This window comes from Chlorocebus sabaeus, chromosome 6 (genome assembly GCF_047675955.1).
Source record: "Chlorocebus sabaeus isolate Y175 chromosome 6, mChlSab1.0.hap1, whole genome shotgun sequence".
In the NCBI taxonomy this organism is placed as follows: Eukaryota; Metazoa; Chordata; class Mammalia; order Primates; family Cercopithecidae; genus Chlorocebus; species Chlorocebus sabaeus.
Genome location: NC_132909.1, coordinates 43,873,822 through 43,888,510, shown reverse-complemented (window position 1 = coordinate 43,888,510; position 14,689 = coordinate 43,873,822). Strand labels below are relative to the sequence as shown.

Sequence of the window (14,689 nt, the reverse complement as noted above, 5' to 3'; positions counted from 1 at the left end):
GTTCGGTGCAACCTCTTCATCCAGTGAAATCTCCACCCACCCTCCCTCCCCAAACCCGCTTCTTTGCCTACGGCGGTGGATGTATAGCATCACATCCCCAGAGGGTAATGGAGCATTTGGGTTTAATGGACAGTGCAAAGTGAATATCCACAAGGCCACACAGACAGGAATCAATGACTGAAAAAATTAATGGGGGAGGAGAGAGAGCCGTCCCTGTGGAATAATTCCAAGTCCTATCCATCGGTGCTTCTCCTTCCTGGAGGTGGAGCTTAACCCGTCCCCATCCCATCAGACTGGGCTGCTTCCAAAGAGTAGAGTAAGGAATGGGGAATACCCACTTCACAGAGGCCCTGGCTGAACCCACCTTACCCAAGAGGTCCAGGTGTGGGTCACCTGGGGTAAGTTGCCCTCCTCGCCCCCAGAACTGGCTGTTCCTTTAGGTTAAGCAAAGTCTTGAGTAAGGGCACATGGGCAGGGCAAGGTGGTTCACACACATCCCAACTACTGGGGAGGTGAGGTAAGGCAGGAGGATTACTTGAGCCCAGGTGTTCCAGACCAGCCTGGGCAACATAGCAAGACCCCATCTCAAAAAAAAACAAACAAAAAGGAGGGGGTGCATGGTCCTCTAGAGGGCTTGATGAAATGAGGTTGAGACTTACCTTGGTGGCTGTGGGCTGCCTAGGGCCAGACTCCATGGAGAAGGACCCAGTTGTGGCTTTTGGGTCCTGCACTGGGGCCTGAGTCCCGCTGTCCTTGAAGTTGGCCAAACTTCCCTGAGTTTCATCTGCAGAGAAGGGAAACAGCACCTCACCATGAGGGGTAAAGAGGAACCACGATGCCCCCAGTCATTAGCGGCAGTGATTGTCACCATTGTCTTCAGCCCAGCTAGGCACCACTAGCTAGGCTGTGGCCTCAGGTAAGCACCCAGACTGCCTCAGCTTCCCCAGCTGTGAAGCTGAACTGAGACTCCTCAGTTAAGGCTGGGAGGATTCCAAAGCACAGGGGCAAAGGGATCTCAGAACCACAGCCACTTTTTTTCTGTTTTTGAGGAGTCTTGTTCTGTTGCCCAGGCTGGAGTGCAGTGCCGCGATCTCAGCTCACTGCAACCTCCGCTTCCCGGGTTCAAGCTCTTCTGCCTCAGCCTCCCAAGTAGCTGGGATTACAGGTGCCCACCACATGCCCAGCTAATTTTTGTATTTTTAGTAGAAACAGGCTTTTGCCATTTTGCCCAAGCTGGTCTCCAACTTCAGGTGAGGCCTGCCTCGGCCTCCCAAAGTGTTAGGATTACAGGTGTGAGCCACTACACCCGGCCAGTAGCCACTATTGTGTTGTGTGGGTGCCTGTGTCTTCACCCCATTCTCACCCCCACATGCAGAGGTAGAAACAGGCCCTGGAGGAAGGAAGGCCTTTGCCTGAGCATGGCCCCGGAAACCCTGCTCCCAGAAAAGGAGAGAAGGGAGGGAGCCAGCCAAGGTCAATGTACACTGTGCTGAGAAGGACAATGGGTTCCCTGAAAACCGGGGCTGCCGGTGCCGTACGCTGCCCCTCTGCACTGAGCCCCTGGGTGTAGCCACGCTGGATCAGAGGCACCCTCCACAGTGCCCCTTGGGACCATGTGCCCTGAAGGGCCTGGACCAAGAGGAGCCAGATCAACAGGCCAGTCCTTCTATAGCCACAGACACCCAATGTGTTTCCCAGACTTGGCATGCCCTAGAAGCTGCTGGTTTTCTCCAGGCTTTCTTTGTTTTAGCACTTTATTTATTTATTTATGAGGGAGTCTTGCTCTGTCACCCAGGCTGGAGTACAGTGGCACGATCATGGCTCACTGCAACCTCTGCCTCCCGGGTTCAAGCGATTCTCCTGCCTCAGCCTCTTGAGTAGCTGGGACTACAGGTGAGCACCACTACACCTGGCTAATTTTTGTATTTTTAATAGAAACGGGGTTTCACCATGTTGCCCAGGCTGATCTCGAATTCCTGACCTCAGGTGATCCACCTGCCTTGGCATCCCAAAGTGCTGGGATTACAGGCGTGAGCCACTGCACCCAGTCCAGAGAAATGATTAAGTGTCTTGTGGGAAGATGCTCAGAGGCCACGCAAACACCCTGTTTCGCATCCTGTTTTCACCCACTCATTGTAGCATCTGCCCATGGTTTTATTTTCTTTAAGCTAGTCCATTTTTTTTGAAATAATATTTTAAAATTGTTTATATATATATATATATATATATTTTTTTTTTTTTTTTTTTGAGACGGAGTCTCACTGTGTCCCCCCGGCTGGAGTGCAGTGACGCAATCTCGGCTCACTGCAAGCTCCGCCTCCCGGGATCACGCCATTCTCCTGCCTCAGCCTCCTGAGTAGCTGGGACTACAGGCGCCCGCCACCACGCCCAGCTAATTTTTTGTATTTTTAGTAGAGACAGGGTTTCACCGTGGTCTTGATCTCCTGACCTTGTGATCCGCCCGCCTCGGCCTCCCAAAGTGCTGGGAGTACAGGCGTGAGCCACCGCGCCCAGCCTAAATTGTTTATATTTAACATGTACAACATGTTGTGTGGTTTTGGGGGGTTTTATTTTTATTTTTTATTTTTTTTGAGACATGGTCTTGCTCTCTCACCGAGGCTGGACTGCAGTGGTGCGATCTCAGCTCACTGCAGCCTCAACTTGGTTTCAGATGATCCTCCTGCCTCAAGCTCCCGAGTAGCTGGGACTACAGGTACATGCCACCACACCTGGCTAATTTTTGTATTTTTTGTAGAGATGGTGTTTTGCCATGTTGCCCAGGCTGGACAATGTGATGTTCTGATATATTTACTTTGATATATAGTGAATTGATTACTGCAGTCAAACAAACTACAAACTAATATAAAAATCATCTCATATAGTTACCATGTGTAGGGGGGCGGTGGGTGGGGTGAGGTTATCAGTAATTGATACAGTGTTATTAACTATAGTCTTCATGCTGTCCATTAGATCTCTAGCATACTTGCCTTGCATAACTATAATTCTGTTCCGTTTGACCTACAATCTTCCCATTTCCCCCTGCTCCTGGTAACTGCCATTTTACTCTATTCCTATGTATTTGATTTTTTTTTCTAATTCCACATATAAGTGAGATCATGCAGCATCGTCTTTCTGTGCCTGGCTTATTTGGTTATTCATGTATCTTCTAAATTAATCTGAATTGTTACAGATGTCAGGATCTCTTTTTTGTGTTTGTGACATAGTCTCGCTCTGTCACCTAGGCTGGAGTGCAGTGGCATGATCTCAGCTCACAGCAATCTGCACCTCCCAGGTTCAAGCAATTCTCCTGCCTCAGCCTCCCAAGTAGCTGGGATTACAGACACACGCCACCACACCCAGCTGATTTTTATATTTTTAGTAGAGACAGGGTTTCACCATGTTGGCCAGGCTGGTCTTGAACTCCTGACCTCAAATGATCCACCCATTTCGACCTCCCAAAGTGCTGGGATTACAGGTGTGAACCACCGTGCCCGGCTGTCCCCATGGTTCTTGATGGCAACAATTAATACTGGCCTTTGCCTAATGGTGTTTTCTATTTCCGTCATTCCATCTGCATTTGTTAATTGAAATGCAACTGTAAGGAAGTGCTGTCTCTTCTCCCCCCATTTACTGAGCTACTTGGAAGAACAAAGACCATCCAAATGAGAGCAGCACAGGCTGCTTATTCAGAGTTTGCAAGGGAGTCAGCCAAAGCTCTGAGGCAGGCAGGGGAGAGGGAGAGCTGTGGAGTGGAAAAGGGCAGGCTCAAGTGAGCCCACAGGAGGCTGTCGGTCTGGGGAAGCTAGGGGCAGCCAGCTAACAGGGGATGTCCTGTAGGATTGCTTAGGGAAGCACAGTTGGCTTTCTCTGGTTGGTCCTGAGTTGGAAGTGGGGGCCAATGTTAGAGAAGCTGCAATCATTGACCAGGTCCTGAGCATTGCTGCAGAGGTTGGTAGTTGGTTTCCAGAGCTGGTTACTGCACAGGTTTTAGGCCACAGTTTTGTTGCCATGTATGGACTGGCCATTGTCCTGCACCTCTTCTGCCTCTTACCAGGAGTTTCTAAGGAAAGGTTCCAGACTCCACCCCAGCCCTGCATATAAATCTGATCTTCAAGTTTTTCTTTTCTTTTTTTTGAGACAAAGTCTTGCTCTGTCACCCAGGCTGAAGTGCAGTGGCACAATCTCGGCTCACCACAACCTCTGCTTCCTGGGTTCAAGCAATCCCTCCTGAGTAGCTGGGATTATAGGCATGTGCCACTACGTCCAACTAATTTTTTTTTTTTTTTTTTTTTGTATTTTTTAGTAGAGACGGGGTTTCACCATGTTAGCCAAGATGGTCTTGATGTCTCACCTTGTGATCCCCCTGTTTCGGCCTCCCAAAGTGCTTGGATTACAGATGTGAGCCACTGCGTCCGGCCTTTTCTTTTTGTTTTGCTTTTTGAGACGGCGTTTCTTTCTGATGCCCAGGATGGAGTGCAGTGGCACAATCTCGACTCACTGTAACCTCTGCCTCCCGGGTTCAAGCGATTCTCCTGCCTCGGCCTCCCAAGTAGCTGGGACTAAGGCATGCACCACCACACTTGACTAATTTTTGTATTTTTAGTAGAGACGGGGTTTTGCCATGTTGCCCAAGCTGGTCTCGAACTCCTGGCCTCAATTGATCTGCCCACCTTGGCCCAAAGTGGTGGGATTATAGGCATGAGCCACTGCACCTGGCCAGTGATCCTCAACTTTGATTCAAACGGGCACCTCTTCTTTCTGTACTTCCTGAAACAAAGCGTGGTGACACCCTTTAGAGAGAGCTCAACTTACACTCTGAATTTGACAAATATGCAGTTGAACTTTAAAACAGATTCCAGGGCTGGGCGCGGGGCCTCAGGCTTATAATCCCAGCACTTTGGGAGGCTGAGGAGGGTGGATCACGAGGTCAGGAGTTTGAGACCAGCCTGACCAACGTGATAAATCCCCATCTCTAATAAAAATACAAAAAAGTTAGGCAGGCATGGTAATGCGTGCCTGTAATCCCAGCTACTCAGGAGGCTGAGGCAGGAGAGAATCGCTTGAACCTGGGAGGTGGAGGTTGCAGTGAGCTGAGATCACAGCAGCACACTCTAGCCTGGGTGACAGAGCAAGACTCCATCTCAAAAAAAAATTATTAATAATAAATTATATATATATATATATATAATTTAAAAAAAAAACAGATTCCAGGCAGTCGGGTGTGGTAGCTCATGCCTGTAATCCCAGCACTTTGAGAGGCTTAGGCAGGTGGATCACCTGAGGTCAGGAGTTTGAGACCAGCCTGCCCAACATGGTGAAACCCCGTCTTTACAAAAAAATGCAAAAATTAGCTACACATGGCGGCACACGCCTGCAATCCCGGCTACTTGTGAGGCCGAGGCAGGAGAATCACTTGAACCTGGGAGGCAGAGCTTGCAGTGAGCTGAGATCACACCACTGCACTCCAGCCTGGGTGACAGAGCGAGACTATGTCTCAAAAAACAAAACAAAACAAAACACCACTATAAACTCTTAACAAATGAGCTGAGAAGAATAAGGCATTTCAGCAGGAATGTCTGTTCCACTGGGGGTCCCTGGAGGGAGAGCAAGAGTCTGCCTTCTAAGCTTTCCTTGGGCTCTTTCCAAAGATTGCTTTCTTAGGCACAAACTTTGACAAGTGGCCAATCTAGTGTCCTGTCCCCCCTTGGCCTGCAGATCCTATTTTATATAAATAATCTTTTTTTTTTTTTTTGAGATGGAGTCTCGCTCTGTTGCCCAGGCTGGAGTGCGGTGGCGCAATCTCGGCTCACTGCAAGCTCTGCCTTCCGGGTTCACGCCATTCTCCTGCCTCAGCCTCCCCAGTAGCTGGGATTACAGGCATCCACCAACACACCCGGCTAATTTTTTGTATTTTTAGTAGAGACGGGGTTTCACCATGTTAGCCAGGATGGTCTCGATCTCCGGAACTCGTGATCCGCCCGCCTCGGCCTCCCAAAGTGCTGGGATTACAGGCGTGAACCACAGCACCTGGCTATAAATAATCTTTGAATTTGTGAGTGACTTACATTTCGAGAAGGCAGAGTTTGGGTTTTGAAGCAAAACCAAGCGTGTCTGTCCCCCAACCGCCCCAAATGATGCCTAGGAAGTCCTGTGTCAGTTTCACCTCTTCTTGAAAGTCATAGGCAGGTGTCTGCTTGCTTATTAAGGGGCAAAGGTGCCACCCCAAGTGGCCGCTCCATGCAGGGGAGGAAAATATTTTTTTCTCACCCATCTTAGGTTCATGGCTGAGGCCCCTGTAACAAAAGGCAGATTAACAAGATAAAAGCAGACAAATTTCTTTAATACAAGTTTTACGTGACTTGGGAGCCTTTATATGGAAACAAAGACCTCCCCCTAAAACAGGTAAACCTGAGTATGTTTATGTTAGATTTGATGAAGATTAGAGTCATGGGCAAGTCTAACTGAAGGGTAAAATGGTCTGATCTGTCTGGGCACAGTGGCACACACCTGTAAGCCCAGCAATTTTGGGAGGCCAAGGCAGGAGGATCACTTGAGCCCAGGAGTTCAAGACCAGCCTGGGTGAGACCTCCCTCTCAAAAAAAAAAAAAAAAAAAAAAGGCTTCTGATTTAATGGTAATAACCTTGGGGGAACTTAGCAAGACCTGTTTGTTCAGGTTCTTCTTGGCATCTCTGCATCTTCTGCTCCCTCCTCCAGGTATACGGGAGGCACTCTCCACCTGAGAGTCTCATGACCTGCTTCTGGGGAGAAGGGAAAGGGAACAGTGCTTCCTGCTTCTGTTTTCTCAAAGGCCGAGGTCGTATTTTAGGCTATCATGTCTCGAAACCCATCCCTTGTTCTCACTGTGGTCCCCGGGGTCCAGGATGTCACATGGCTTTTCCCTTTGCCTTCCTGAGCTGCAGCAAACACGGCTTACTCCTGACCACAGGCAGCATCCTTCTGCTGTGACGAAAGACAAAAGCGTGACTCTTGGGCCCGTTTCCGCTGAAATCCTTGGGGACCTCTTCCCCCAGATCTGCGGTCTGCCCTACCCAGTTCTAGAATTCACTTAATGGTTGTCTTTTCTTTTCTTTTTTTTTTGAGATGGAGTCTTGCTCTGTCACCCAGGCTGGAGTGGCCAGATCTCAGCTCACTGCAAGCTCCTCCTCTCAGGTTCACGCCATTCTCCTGCCTCAGCCTCCCGAGTAGCTGGGACTACAGGCGCCCGCCACTTCACCCGGCTAGTTTTTCGTATTTTTTAGTAGAGACAGGGTTTCACTGTGTTAACCAGGATGGTCTCGATCTCCTGACCTCGTGATCCGCCCGTCTCGGCCTCCCAAAGTGCTGGGATTACAGGCTTGAGCCACCGCGCCCAGCCAGTGGTTGTCTTTTCTAACTTAAATTCATCTAAAGGTAGTTTGGGCCAGGTGCAGTGGCTCACGCCTATAATCCCAGCACTTTAGGAGGCCAACGCAGGTGGATCACCTGAGGTAAGGAGTCTGAGACCAGCCTGGCCAACATGGTGAAACCCCATCTCTACTAAAAATACAAAAAATTAACCAGGCGTGGTGGTGCGTGCCTGTAATCCCAGCTAATCGGGAGGCTGAGGTAGGAGAATTGCTTGAACCCAAGAGGTGGAGGTTGCAGTGAGCTAAGATTGCACCACTGCACTCCACCCTGGGCAACAAGCACGAAACTCTGTCTCAAAAATGAAATGAAATGAAATGAAATGAAATGAAATGAAATAAAAATAAAGAGGGCCGGGCGCGGTGGCTCAAGCCTGTAATCCCAGCACTGTGGGAGGCCGAGACGGGAGGATCACGAGGTCAGGAGATCGAGACCATCCTGGCTAACACGGTGAAACCCCGTCTCTACTAAAAATACAAAAAACTAGCCGGGCGAGGTGGCGGGCGCCTGTAGTCCCAGCTACTCCGGAGGCTGAGGCAGGAGAATGGCGTAAACCCGGGAGGCGGAGCTTGCAGTGAGCTGAGATCTGGCCACTGCACTCCAGCCTGGGCGACAGAGCGAGACGCCGTCTCAAAAAAAAAAAAAAAATAAAGAGTAGTTTGTATCACTGCCTGAAAAATAAATTCAATGGTACTGCAAAATGGGAGGTGATGGGAAAAAACAAACTAAGTACAGTGGAAACTGTACTTAGAATGTTATGGCCAGGTGCGGTGGCTCCCACCTGGAATCTCAGCACTTTGGGAGGCTGAGGCAGGAGGATCACTTGAGCCCAGGAGTTCAAGACCAGCCTGGGCAACATAAGGAGACCCTGTCTCTACAGAAAATGAAAAACTTAGCCAGGTGTGGTGGCATGAGCCTATAATCCCAGCTATTCAGGAGGCTGAGGTGGGAGGATCGCTTGAGCCCAGGAGGTCGAGGCTACAGTGAGCTATGATTGTGCCACTGCACTCAAGCCTGGGCAACAGAGCAAGACCCTGACTATAAAACAGCAACAACAACAAAGAGAATGTCATGAAAACCTGTATCTCTGATGGTTGCAGGCATTGGTGCCCTGGGGTCCTCTTCCTCTTGAGACGGGGAGGGTGGCGGGTGCTGGTGGTGCCGTGACCAAGGGATGAGGAGGCAGCTGGAACAGAAGCAGGCCATTCTTGTGCTGTGGGATCACGCACTGGCTGTGGTGGCCCACCGTGCTCCAGGCCTCATCTTCAGCCCTCCCCTCTGTGTCTGTGTCTCCTACTCTATCTCTTACAGGGACACCAGTCATTGCACTTAGGGCCCACCTTAACCCTCATCTAGACATCTTGCCTTGTGATTATCACATCTGCACAGACCCTTTTTCCTAAAACCATCACATTCACAGGTTCTGGGGGCAGGGTGTATCTTTCAGGGGCCATGGTTCCGCCCCCTCCAGGTCCTCCAGGTACCAGCCCCAGCTGCCCTCAGTGCTCTGTCACCTGCAGGGCCCAGCACACTTGTGTAGTTCCGGCCAGGTTGTGCAGTGACTTTGTCTATGTCTGTGGGTGCCACTTGAGGCTGAGCCCTGGCCCTGGGCAGGTGATCCAGCGAAGGATGGCACCAAGGGCACTGCAGGCAGCCCTGGCTGGTGGCTCTTCTTGTTCACAGAGGCTGGGCAGGTGTAGCCAAGGGAGGGTCTGAGGCCACAATGCCCTCCTGAGGAGACTATTCCTCACAGGACTGTGACCTCCTGAGGAGCTCAGAGCAAGAGCCCACAGGAGGGTGGGAGGGACCCCCTTCGGCCAGGACTCAGGCCTCGGGCACCTCACCCACTGTTGGGGGATGGCAAATGGCTGAATCCTTTCTGGGGAAGGTGACTTTGCAGAACGTGTCCAGGCTGCCTGACCTCAATTCTAGGAATCGAGGAGTAGAGAGGCTGCGCCATTCTCACCCGAGCACCCAAGTGCAAGGACAGCCCCCAGGGTCTGTGGCGTCAGGGGCGGTGCTGGGCAGCAGTCAGACATGGCCGATGGTTACAGGGGAAGGTGAAACAGACGCAGCGCGTCCCACAGGCTGATGATGAAAGATGCCGACCCCCAGCAACCGGCTGGAAAAGGTCTTTAGGACCTGGTTTCTGTCTGTTTGAGAGCAGTTTTATTTATTTTTATTTTTTGAGACCCAGTCCAGTCTTGCTCTGTCACCCAGGCTGAAGTGTACTGAAATCACAGCTCATTGCAGCCTCGACCTCCTGGGCTCAGGTGACCTTCTCACCTCAGCCTCCTGAGTACCTGGGACCACAGGTGCATGCCACCACATCCAGCTAATTTTTTTCTCTAGAGACGGGGTCTCACTATGTTGCCCAGGCTTGTCTCAAACTCCTGGGCTCAAGCGATCCTCCTACCTCAGCCTCCCAAAGTGCTGGGATTCCAGGTGGGAGCCATCACGTCCAGCTAAGAGTAGTTTTAGATTTACAGAAAAATTGCAAAGGTTGTACTGAGTTCCCTAACACCCCACACATCCAGCGTCCCTTATGCATAACCTCTCACAGTGCTGCGGTGCATTTGCCTCACTAATGGACAAGTGCTGAGACAGTATTAATATTAATGGAGCTCCACACTTTATTCACGTTTCCTCCGTTTTTCCTGAATGTCCTTTCTCTGTCCAAGGATCCCACCTGAACTTTAGTCCTCACATCTCCTTTTTTTTTTTTTTTTTTTTTTTTTTTGAGATGGAGTCTCGCTCTGTCACCCAGGCTAGAGTGCAGTGGCCGGATCTCAGCTCACTGCAAGCTCCGCCTCCCGGGTTTACGCCATTCTCCTGCCTCAGCCTCCCAAGTAGCTGGGACTACAGGCGCCCGCCACCATGCCCGGCTAAATTTTTTGTATTTTTAGTAGAGACAGAGTTTCACTGTGTTAGCCAGGATGGTCTCGATCTCCTGACCTCGCTCACATCTCCTTAGACTTCTCTGGGCTGAGATGGTTTCTCAGGCTGTCCTTGTTTTTGGTGACCGTGACTGTTTGGGGGAGCAGTGGTCAGGGGTGCTGGAGAATGCCCCTCTGTTGGGATGTGTCTGGAGTTTTTTCCTTTTCTTTCTTTTGAGACAGAGTCCACTGTATCACCCAGGCTGGAATGCAGTGGCATGATCTCAGCTCACTGCAACCTCCACCTCCTGGGTTCAAGTGATTCTCCTGACTCAGGCTCCCGAGTAGTTGAGATTACAGGTGCCCGCCACCATGCCCGGCCAATTTTTGTATTTTTAGTAGAGATGGGATTTTGCCAGGTTGGCCAGGCTGGTCTTGAACTCCTGACCTCGTGATCCACCCACCTCAGCCTCCCAAAGTGCTAGTATTACAGGTGTGAGCTACTGCGCCCAGCCTGATGTTCTTCTCACGGTCAGATGGGGTGATGGATCTGGGGGAGGAAGACCCTGGTCGTCACACTCCATCAGAGGCAAGTGCATCCACCTGACTTATCCCAGCCAGTGTTGCCCTGGATCACCTAGCCCAGCTGGGATCCATCAGGTTTCTGTGCTGCAGTCACTGGCAGCCCCCTTTCCAGACTGCACTCTTTGGAAAGAAGCCGCTAAGCGCAGCCACACCTGAGGGTAGGAGGCGTGGCCCCTCCTGGAGGTCCAAGCTGCTGAACTATTTGGGAATCCTTTGCCTGGGAGATTTGTCTCTTCTCTACCATATACTTACTTATTCTGTCATTTCTTTATATCATATGGACGCATGGTTATTTATTTTATAGTTCAGGCTTTCATCCATGGCTGCTTTATGTTTTTTTCCATTTCCACTCAAACTGTTCCAGCTTTGGCCATCAGGGGTTCTTTCGGAGGGTGCCCATGACCCCCTAACCACACCCATCTGCTTTGGTTTCTGTTTCTGAGCACGTCCTCCATGACTGGCACCTCCACGTGCTCCAGGCTCATCCTTTCTCTCCAGCCCCATCTTTGAAGCAGGTGTTTCTCCCAGCCTGGGCTACAGAGGGAGATTCTGTCAAAACAGAAACAAAAAAATCACCCTTAGCTGGCCAAGGTGGGAGGATCACTTGGGCTCAGGAATTTGAGGCTGCAGTGAGCTATGATTGTGCTACTGCACTCAAGCCTGGGTGGAAAAAAAAAATAGGCCAGGTGCGGTGGCTTATGCCTATAATCCCAGCACTTTGGGAGGCCAAGGCGGGCAGATAACTTGACGTCAGGAGTTCGAGACTAGCCTGGCCAACATAGTGAAACCCCATCTCTACTAAAAATAAAAAATTAGCTGGGTGTGGTAGCAGCCACCTGTAGTCCCAGCTACTTGGGAGGCTGAAGCACAAGAATTGTTTAAACCTGGGAGGCAGAGGTTGCAGTGAGCCAAGATCGTGCCACTGCACTCCAGCCTGGGAGACAGAGTGAGACTCTGTCTCAAAAAATAAATACATAAATAAAAAATAAATAAAGTATTTCGGTGGACAGAGACCCTCAGGTCCAAGCTGACACAAGCCCACTGGATGTGTGGCCCGACAGTGGTATTGGCACCAAGCACCTCGGTGTTGGCACGGAGCACTGAGCACCTCGGCCACGCTGGCCCCACAACCCGCTGGTAGCTGTGTGACCTTGGCTGGCTGCTTAACTTCTCTGAGCCTATTTGCTCCCTGGGCACCAGATTTGGATAAAGAACAGACTGTTGGCCGGGCGCGGTGGCTCAAGCCTGTAATCCCAGCACTTTGGGAGGCCGAGACGGGCGGATCACGAGGTCAGGAGATCGAGGCCATCCTGGCTAACACGGTGAAACCCCGTCTCTACTAAAAAGTACAAAAAAACTAGCCGGGCAAGGTGGCGGCCGCCTGTAGTCCCAGCTACTCGGGAGGCTGAGGCAGGAGAATGGCGTAAACCCGGGAGGCGGAGCTTGCGGTGAGCAGAGATCTGGCCACTGCACTCCAGCCTGGGTGACAGAGCCAGACTCCGTCTCAAAAAAAAAAAAAAAAAAAAGAACAGACTGTTTGTGAGGATTACATGCCAGTGCCAACAAGAAAGGCTTTTGTAAATGATTAAGCAATACACACAGGACCGTGGCCGCAGAATACAGTTGAGGGCATCCCTCCCCATGCAGGGAGCCAGAAACCAGGATAGGAAAAGGCTGGTGGGAACACCCGCCATCTCTCAGGATCTCGCCGTATCTTACCACCTCCCCTTACCCCCCCCAGGACCGAGTCTCCTGCCATTCCGAGCAGGCCTGGTATGGATAATGGTGTGAAGGAAGGCCCGGTGCGATTGCGTGAGGATGCCGAGGCTGTCCTGTCCTCGTCCGTCTCATCAAAGGCAAGTACCCCGGCCTCCCGGGATGGGTGTTCTCCTGGGGCCCCAGCCTCCCTACCCCCACTCCCAGGCTCCCCACCCCCTCCTCCCAGCTTCTGCGCCCTCTCCAAACAGGTTCAGAGATTCCTCTCCTGTGCTCCATGCACCCCATCACAAATCACCCTGCACCTAAGATGTGCATGTTAGTACCCCTGCCCACCTGGGCTGAGGGTGGAGTAGCGGAGCCTCTCTGCTCCCACAGCCCTAGATACTGTAAGGTCATGGGATGGAGGACACCAGCCACCCTCTATTCCACCAAAAGCCCTGCTTGTGATGTGAATCCAACCAGCCCAGCCACCTGGTAAGAGGCAAAAACCTCACCCAGCGCCAGCATGGGGTGGGAAGCCTGAGGTATCAGATGTGTCTTGGAGCCCCCTTTTCTCCCTCAGATTTTGGAACACTAAGGAATTAGCCAAGGCCAGGCATGGTGGCTCACGCCTATAATCCCAGTACCTTGGGAGGCTGAGGTGGCAGGATCATATGAGACCAGGAGTTTGAGTTTCACCTGGGCAACATGGTGAAACCCCGTCTCTACTAAAAATATAAAAATTAGCCAGGCGTGGTGGCACACACCTGTAATCCCAGCTACCTGGGAGGCTGAGGCAGTTGAATTGCTTGAACCCGGGAGGCGGAGGTTGCAGTGAGCCGAGATTGTGCCACTGCACCCCAGCCTGAGCGACATGGTAAAACCCTGTCTCAAAAAAAAAAAAAAAAGGCAACTGCAGAGAGCCAAAGGGGGTGGGCATGCTTGGGCTTTACTCTGTGTTTCCAAGTTCACCTCTGAAGTCCACAGTTCCATTGAAGAAAAGATATTCTCTCAAAGTACTTGGGTCAGCCCTGTTGTTGTTCACCGTAGAAACCAGAACCCCCACTGGCCCCTAAGTCCTATCAGGTGAACCTGAAACACAGACCAACCCAGCCCCACGCAGAAACCACTGCACTCCCAGGGCCCAACTCAGGCCGACTGCACAGGCAGTTTTCAAAGTCCATGGGGTCAAAGACTGAGGTGGCATCATTTTCCAGGCCTCCTGACCTTTCCCCGGATTCCAGGTGACACCTCAGAACAGCAGGTGGGCGGGAGGACTCGTTTACTGGGGTTACCACCAGGTGACCGAGGCACAGGGCAGGCACGTGCCTTGAAGTTTAGTGAAGGTCCCAAAAGAGCTGGAAGAACACCTGGATACGGCTGTTGCTCTTCATGCCGGAGAGGAGGGGGTCTGCAATGTGGATTCCACCACATGGACAAGCTTAAGACAGCGATGGCTGCCGAACCACATGCAGAAATGCGCCAGTGCTGGTCACTTGCTGGGCATCACACACACATGCCCATTCTCCTCTGTGCTGGCAGGCCCTGGAGACATTACTCTTGGTCTGCCTGGCCAGCCCCAAGGTGGGAGGGACTCACTCTGCAAAGTCTCTTTTCTTTGGTTAAGAAGCTGAGCCTTGGCTGGGCATGGTGGCTCATGCCTGTAATCCCTGTACTCTGGGAGGCCCAGGTGGGAGGATTGCTTGAGGTCAGGAGTTCGAGACCAGCCTGGCTAACATGGTGAAACCCCGTCTCTACTAAAAATACAAAAATTAGCCAGGTGTGGTGGCATGCGCCTGTAATCCTAGCTCCTCATGAGGTTGAAGTGGGAGAATTGCTTGAACTCAGGAGGTGGAGGTTGCAGTGAGCTGAGATCACACCACTGCACTCCAGCCTGGGCGACAGAGTGAGACCCTGTCTCAGGAAAAAAACAAAAACAAAAACAAAAACTGAGCCTCTTCCCATGGTGTTTACGGCCAACATGCATCCTATCCGGGATCGCCCACTTTCTCTGTCAGCTGCCTGGCCAACAAATTCTTCTTTTGTAGGATCTCCCCACATGATGAATCTTGAAACTTTGACCCGTCAGTGATGCCTGCTCCCAGCTCTTTGGATAATAAGGTGT

General features: G+C 51.3%; 1 protein-coding gene across 2 annotated transcripts in view; it reads left to right on the top strand.

Moving 5' to 3' along the window:
- Positions 1-14,689, top strand: part of SLC25A42 (solute carrier family 25 member 42) — a 49,019-nt gene that overhangs the window by 20,310 nt on the left and 14,020 nt on the right. For both annotated transcript variants that reach the window (XM_007995862.3, XM_073016780.1), the window contains one exon: positions 12,608-12,722. In XM_007995862.3, the coding sequence (XP_007994053.1) occupies positions 12,642-12,722 (81 nt within the window). In that variant the 5' untranslated portion in view covers positions 12,608-12,641. The remainder of the gene's footprint in view (positions 1-12,607; positions 12,723-14,689) is intronic.